The 8,061-nt window shown below is 33.0% G+C and overlaps 1 protein-coding gene across 1 annotated transcript; it reads right to left on the bottom strand.

Moving 5' to 3' along the window:
• Positions 1-625: 625 nt before the first annotated feature.
• On the bottom strand, positions 626-6,437 carry LOC122317325 (protein FAR1-RELATED SEQUENCE 12-like). The gene is made up of 3 exons (XM_043134338.1): positions 6,280-6,437; positions 4,545-5,083; positions 626-1,032 (listed from the first exon to the last, which is right to left on the bottom strand). Coding segments are annotated over exons 1-3 (741 nt in total). The 5' UTR covers positions 6,281-6,437; the 3' UTR covers positions 626-831.
• Between the last annotated feature and the right edge of the window lie 1,624 nt (positions 6,438-8,061).

The raw sequence follows: 8,061 nt of genomic DNA, 5'->3' as shown, positions 1-8,061 counted from the left end.
CATCCCAAATTGATTTTGATTTGGATGGTGCACCTAAGGGGAGACTAAGATATTTAATCGACAAATGAGATATTTTGCATCCTAAATACAAACTTGTTGCCCCCATCTTATTCCTATATTTGTGGCAATAAATTATTTGTTTTTATTTTTGAGAAGATCTATTTCTAAACCTTTTTATTGACGCATCAAAACAAAAAACTAATGTAAGTGGTAGAATTCTTTATCTATTCCTACTGCACCAAGTCCATCTTGAAGGATCGATTCCAACTATGTCGGTGGCAAGAAATATCTCAAAAGATCTACCAAATATGATGTTACTTCAAAGGGTGCAAATAGTCCATGACTACACTATTCCTCAATATTTTTTAACTGTTTTGACTGCAGGCCTAGGGCGGTTTCTTTGAAAAAAATTAACACCCATTGAAAAATTCCCCTTTTTATAGTTATAGTAGGCCCTACTTTTTTTTCAAGAGACTTGCACAAATCTTGTACACCCTAAGCTTATATCTAGCATTTCTCATTTGGCTTGTGTAAATGAATTTACAGCCATCCAACTAAAACCCTTTGCTCCTAGGAGATTGGTAAGCACAGACTGTAATAGGAGACTCAATGATGAAGAACGAAGTACAGCAATAGCATGATGAATTTAGATATAGCAAAGCTATTATTCCCCTCATGTGCCGAAAGAAAAACACTTGCATATGTGCCACCAGGCTATCAGGTGAAGACGATAAAAACAGATGAAAAGCAACTAAATTGATATTCAAGATTGCATGTTCCATAGAAAGGCCAATGTGATAATATACAAGATGTTCGTTACAAATGGCACCATTATCTACAGTCTTGAGGGGTTTTCCTTCCAGATTCAATTTCCTTTACCTGGTCAGCTACATGTTGTACCCTTCTTGATAGGTCTTCAGCGTGCTGTTCAATGTGACTGAATAGAAGGTCTATAACTTTTCTAAGTGAAGCAGAGCGCTTTCTCTCAAGGAGCAGTTGTTGAGTTAATTCTTGAATTTTCACATTTTCATTCTACAAAAACATAATAGTTGCAGAAGCATGTCAATGAAAAAAAAAAACAAAAAACAAACAAAAGCTAAAAAGAGGAAGATAGTAGGAGAAAGTATAAGAAAACATAAAACCAAGTTTAGACTAATCCATCTGTGAAAAGTAAGGCTCTGCTGGTCATCATTCTTAAGCCTAGTACAACTGGATTTAATCACTTTTTGTTGGACAACGGTGGATGCAATAATAAAATGGCTTCCCACTTCAAAAATTACTGCCCAGTAGGCACAGCACCCTCTAGTTATTTGCCATCATCTGCTCAAATTTATACTGAAATGTTCTGTGAGGTATTTAAAAGAGATAGGATTTAGCCATAAGAACCCACTGGTCTTTAGTTTGGGCAGAGATCCGAACGACTTTTTATTATGGAACCAATGTAGTAAAGGCAATTTAGAGATGGTGACTAAACTTAAACATTAGATATTGCTGATAAAAAGACCTTTAGCCATACTGCATTTGAGTAAGAAAGAAAGAACCATAGTTTGGGGCCCGTTGCCTCAAAATTAGAGCAAGAAGCAATCTTGAGCACTAGGGCTGAGCAAAAATTCAAAAGTCCGAATTTGAATGTGACTCTGTCTGGCGCTGACAAAACGGAGTTGGAGTAGGATTTTTTCTAATTTTTCAGTCAGAGTCAAAGGAGTCGTTGGATCGACTTCAAGTATGATTTGATCCAACTCCGGCTTTATACTCCAACTCTGATTTTGCCCTCCGAATACGACTCAAACTTCGACTCTGAATCCAACTCCGATATTATACATATGTTATAAAAGAGAAATGATTTGTACAAGCCTCGCATAATCCCTTTGTTAAAAAGTGGACCCCAGATCGCAGCCGTATGGAAGATGGTACCTTTATGTCTAATGTGGTGCACATGGGATGAAAGAAATGGCTGCTGTTTTGAGGATAGGAACGCTCCCCGTATAGTTTTAGGGACTTTTTCTTTCATACTTTGTTGCTTTGGGCCTCTTTTATTGTTTTGAATGGAACAAGTCTTAATGACTTGTATGCTACTATCAGTAGCATGTAGTTTTGTAATTAGGCTCTTTCTTGTATACTTTCTGTGTACTCGAGTTTTGCCTATTTATGTGGATCAATAAAACTTCTTTTACCTAAAAAAAAAAAAAAAAACATGGACCTCACCTTAAAAAGTGTAAAAAAACCTATTATTTTTAAATGGGAGTTACTTTTTTACAAATGGATTGTACCTAGCATTACTCGTTATAAAACTACGTATTTATTTATATTTTTATCATATATACTAGTAGTATATTTATACAGTTATATAACTAGAACTTATATAGTTAAATTCAATAAATACTAGTATGAGCTAATTATTATAAAATAATATGTAATATTATAATATGATAACATGTAATTAGACACTATAGTATATAAGCCTAGTATAAAAATAAGTTAGATCTTGGCATAGAAGTAAATCAGCAATGAATGATTTAGTTTTAGTTTTTAATTTTTGGAAAAAACTTAATTTGAAAAAGCCCACAAAAAATTCTTTTTAAAAATGGGCTAAATATGAAGCTAAAAAAAAAAAAAACCCAAATCCAACTCCGCTCTAACAAGTCGGAGTCATATCGGAGCCTACACAAATCGAAGTCGGATTTAGGGGAACCCAACTCCGACTATGTCAATGCTCACCCCTATTGATGACTAAGCGGTAGAGTGGGATGAGCTAACTTGTTTGATTGGAGGAAGAGGTTACCCCGAGTCTATGTTGCATCAAATCTATATATTCTTTTCTTTTTTATAGGTAAAGATAGTGGAATAAGATGTAGTGAGTGGATACGCAATCTAGTGTAGGCAGGGCAGGATTTTCCATTCTTTCGTAACAAAGCCTTTCAAATTTATTTATTTATTTATTTATTTTATATATAGATAATAAAGCATTTCAGCTTACCATGGTGAACAATTATGAAAGAAAACAAATCAGTAACCCAACAAATGAAGGAAGAAAGCAAGAGCTATAATTTAACAATGTAGAAAGCAAGAGCTAGATTGCGTTTAAATTCCATAAAAATGATATGACGAGCCAATGTAAGATGCAATCCAGTGCAGTCAAAGTTTAGCATTTTTAAAAGCAAAGCATTTCTGTTTGTCACAGTGAAGAAATATGAAGAAAACACCGTGAGGACAGCAGACACATCTGTCAGAAAAGTAACTTTGTTTAAAAAAAGAAAAATACATATATTAACGTCTTTCCAACCGATATCTAAGCAGGTATCCTCTATATCTGGAAGTTCCTATTCAGAATCCAAAGAAGAACCATTTTTTTCATGGATACCTAGTGCCAACAAAGAAGAACCAATTAAAGTAGAATAAGTTCTACTGAATTGATTTTAAGGATTTTTGCTTCAGTTGTTCGGGGGCGTTAGTTCAGCCCAAATGGAATTGATTCCTGACGGCAGCATGGCTGAGGTGGTGGCTAGGGCTGCAACTGACAATATAAATATTTGATCCATTTTGCTTGAAATTAATATAGCAGCTGGGATTTAGACTAACATAAAGACAAAGTTCTAGCCAGACATTTGCAGCCAGGAAAGTACAGAAATATTTAGTAATGGGCTAGCCGAAAACATATTTCAAGACATTGAAATGAACTTAAAAGATTTAAAAAGATTCTGTACGCTAACATGAAAGTTTTTGGAAATCTTAAATATAATCAGTTTCCTACAGAGTTTCCAAATCAATCATTGCTAAGTGACTAAGGGAAAACAAGTAAATTAGAACAATTTGATCACCCTTTTCTCCCTCCCCTCCCATCCTCCAAGACATCATGATATAATAAAAGATAATTCAAAATTTTAAGCATAAAATAATATATAAGTATCTGACTTGTAACTAAGAGGGCGCTATTGTTGCAGGGAATTCAGAATGAAGGGGAAATCAAACTTCGAATTTCATCAGGAGGTGAAATCTACCAATGGAGCGCACAGAACATGGAACAGGACTAACTCAATAAAGATCTAGGATAACATTGGATCATCAAATATCACAGCTTAAACTGAGCAAATTAAATTGCAGGGCAGAATCTTGGGCAGATCAAGATATGACGACACCCTCATTTATGACAACAAAAGTTTCTTTCCTCGTCATAGTCAAACCTTTCCAGCATCAAGTCCAAGTGGCTAGTAGAGTCTAACTTCTCAATGTATCTCATACTAAAATGATCACCGCACAAGCTTTCATGCATATTCTTACATAAAAAATGCATGGAAGTCTTATATTACAAAGAAAAAAAAATTATAACTCCCATTATTCTGTAAGATTCGGCCAAGATGTGTTAAATGGAACCTTCTTAAAATGTCACTAAAAGATGATAATGGGACTGCTGGTCAGTTGCTGACTTTATTCTTTTTCCAACTATCTATTCTTTTCTTTTCTTTTGTGGATACATTGCGCATATAGCATACTGGAAATTATCTAAAACAGACTGGAGAACAAAAAGAAGAGGACAATTAACGTACCGGGATTTGAGTATTAGTCAATATATTTTGAATGTTCCCTGCACTTAACGCATGAGTATGCTCCCTCACAAACTTTGTCACAACCCATTTTTCAGTACTTAGTTTCCTTACTGAAAGCATTGCCTTGCAACCCACCCTAGTGGCAATTCGTGGTTTTGAATTTTTCTTGTCAATCCTGTAAGGTTTTCTGTAACCCTCTTTGTTACAGACAAGAGTTCTACCAATAATGGATCCATCGAGTTTAGAGCGCGAGAGATAGTTTATCCAAGTAATGAAACCAACACGCATGCCATATGCACTGTAAAAAGCATGTGCTGCCTCTTCAGACTCAAATTCCTGACCCACATATGGCTCGCCTCCTTCAAAGATAGTAATATCCTCCGTAGAAGAACCATGACTTATTTTATCATTTTGATCAGTACAAGATGTCTCCTCAACTGAACGTCTAATCACTGTAACATCGTTACAAGGCTCAAGCTCAACATCAGTAGAATTATCGAATGCCCCATCATCAATGCCGACAAGAAGTTCAGAATCCACTGCAACATTCAAATTTAGAAATATGATCTCCCCATTCTCATATATCAAAATTATACAAATGGAAGGAGCCTAATCCAAGATAAGATTGTGTCCATGATATTCAACGCGGAGGTACAGGAAACACACGAGTAGCCATTGGTAATTGTAAATAAACTTAACAAATCCTAGAAATTGCAATCAAACTAGGTAATGTGCATTCCATGACATTAAAGACATGAAATTTGCAAAAAGAACAGAATTAGAAATTTACCCAATTTTGATAAAAATGCAAACAAAATGACTAATCACATACCCAGAAAATGCCATTCAGCATTATAACAATTATAGAACAGAAAAAAATTTAATTATAAAAATTGAATGAGTATTCATATAATTGATACGAACACATAGTCACCTTAATATTACTTAGGAGTAAAATTAAATATATTAAAGACCTGAAACTTCATGTCTGCCTCCATACCCCTTTTGTCTCTAACTCTGCTTTCTGGTCATTTGTGCTGGAATTCAAAGTGGAATTCCACCTCTACCATTCGATGCTCAAGTCCAAACATGTTCCATACAGGTTTTATATATATATATATATATAAGTAATTGTCTATCAAGTTTTTATGCTTTCCTTTTTTCTTCTATAGTTTTCTTTTTTCCCCCAAAAGTTTTATTTTAATTTATATGCAGTTTGATATTGAAATAGATACTTTGATTCATTTAACTAAGTGTTTCGTTTCAAAATCAATAGAAAAAGCTCCTGATCACTCGTTATAGTGTAATAATTTTCACTTTACAGTGTTTGGGTATCCAGAGAACAGAAAAAAGAGCAGAACCCAGTTGACATAAATTAAAAGCAATCCTGCTTCGAGAAAATGAGATAGAAAGGTCTAAGAATGAGAGCACCAAAACAGATACATGAGCAACTACATTAAAGTAGCAATACAAACCTACTTATTAAAAGGTAGCAAATTAGCAATACAAACCTGAAATTAGTAACCATATGGAAATGGGCAAGTGAAGAGCAAAATCCTATTAAATTAAATCCACTAAAGTCTCATTTTCAATTAGAAATGGGCACAAAGCACAACGATTAATAGGATAAATCGAACAGCGTAAATTAAAAGCTTAAAAATATCAATATAAATTGAAATAATGAGCAGGACCTGATCTGGGGATAAAAATAAAAACTCAGAAAAAGGAAACTTACTGAATCATTGAGATTTTTAAGCTGAAGATCCTTCGAAGTTCTCATACAGAGATGGCAAGTGATCCTCGGAGAGAGAGAGAGAGAGAGCATGTTTTCTTTGATTTTTGTTGGGATAATCAAGGGCCGGCCCATCGGTAACCAAGATTTTTAGCCCAGTACCATTTTGGAAAATTTAGCAGCAACCTCTGATGTTCAGCGACAAAATCATAGACTATAGAAAGGTTTGGATAGAGTTAAAAGATGAAATGAAAATTAAAAATTAAATAAAATATTATTAAAATATAAATTTTTTATTTTTAAAATTAAAAAATTTGAATTGTTTATTGTGTCTTGTTTTAAATTGTATAAAAATTATAATGATAAAATCAGATAGATATGTTGAGAGGCATTTTATATCTAAACCTCTACTAAAGCCGAAAATACGAAACGTGAATTTTATGCGACTAGAAAATGAGTTCAGATTTGTGGATTTGATATAAATGGATTGGATAAAAAACGGATTGATTTGACAAGATCAGAGATGACATTCTCCAGAAAGCACACAGTGCACTAATCCTCTCTCTCGGGGATAAAGTCCTGAGAGAGGTGGCTAGTGAGGACACTATTGCAGGAATTTGGTTGAAACTAGAGAATTTGTACATGACAAAATCCCTAGCAAATAGATTGCACAAGAAAACCAAACTCTATACCTTTAAGATGACCCCAGGAACACAAATAGGACAGCATCTAGATGAGTTTAATAAAATCATTCTAGATCTAGCCAATATTGATATTAAGGTGGAGGATGAGGATCAAGCAATCCTCTTAATGAGTTCTCTGGACTCATCATATCAGAACCTTAAAGAAACCCTAATGTATGATAGAGACTCATTAACACTAGATGAAGTACAATCTGTACTTCATACTAGGGAATTACAAACTAAAGGACATGATTAACAAACGAGTCAATTACACGTTAATATGTCTATTTTCAAACTCTATAAATATTTAATTTTATGTCTTGTTTTTATTGGATGCAATATTAATATTAGTATTTGACTAATTAATATTTCAAATTATTAAAAAAATTTATCAATCTGTAATTTTGTTTTTTGGAGATACTAATTTTGTTATGTATTATTCATTTAGTTATTGATCATATAATATTTTATCATGAATCTAGTTGTAATTATGAATAGTTTATATAGTTATATTTGTATTATACACAAGGAATTATATATATATATATATACTAGGTAGGAGTAACGTGCAAAGCACGTTTATCTAATTTTATGAAATGATTATTTGTAAAAAATAATATATATTTTATAAAAATTATTGATGTCACTTAATAATTTAAGGCATATTGAAGAAAATAAAAAAAATTAGTTCAAAGTATCATATAATCCAATACATGTTTATAACATCTATAATTTTAGCAAAGATGTATACGAAAAATTTAATAAAAGTCTAACACAAATGATAGTTCAAAATATGTGTCGTTTGATATTTGTATTATAATTCATCAATTTATGTCATCCTGTAGACAATCAATAGAGACAACATTGAAATTCTTATTTTGCTGTTGGTTGAGTCGATCAGGGACAACATAAAGTTAAAACATAATCTTTTTATAAAATTTGTGGTATAATATTTTCTATATATAGCATATATATAAATCATAAAATATATTTTGAAATTGTTGGCCGAATTTACTCTTTCTTGATTAGCTCAAGGATCACGGCATTTGTCACGTGCCTATCATAGCAAGCCCACGTATGGAATATGACTTAGCGGAAGCTA

Source organism: Carya illinoinensis, chromosome 7, assembly GCF_018687715.1.
Source record: "Carya illinoinensis cultivar Pawnee chromosome 7, C.illinoinensisPawnee_v1, whole genome shotgun sequence".
Lineage (NCBI taxonomy): Eukaryota > Viridiplantae > Streptophyta > Magnoliopsida > Fagales > Juglandaceae > Carya > Carya illinoinensis.
Note: the sequence above shows the minus strand (reverse complement) of the source record. Positions and strands in the feature narration are given on the sequence as shown.

Coding starts and splice junctions, on each gene's coding strand:
- LOC122317325 (XM_043134338.1), bottom strand. Junction 1,033..4,544: donor TGACTAATACTCAAATCCCG/GTACGTTAATTG, acceptor ATGTTTTTGTAG/AATGAAAATGTGAAAATTCA.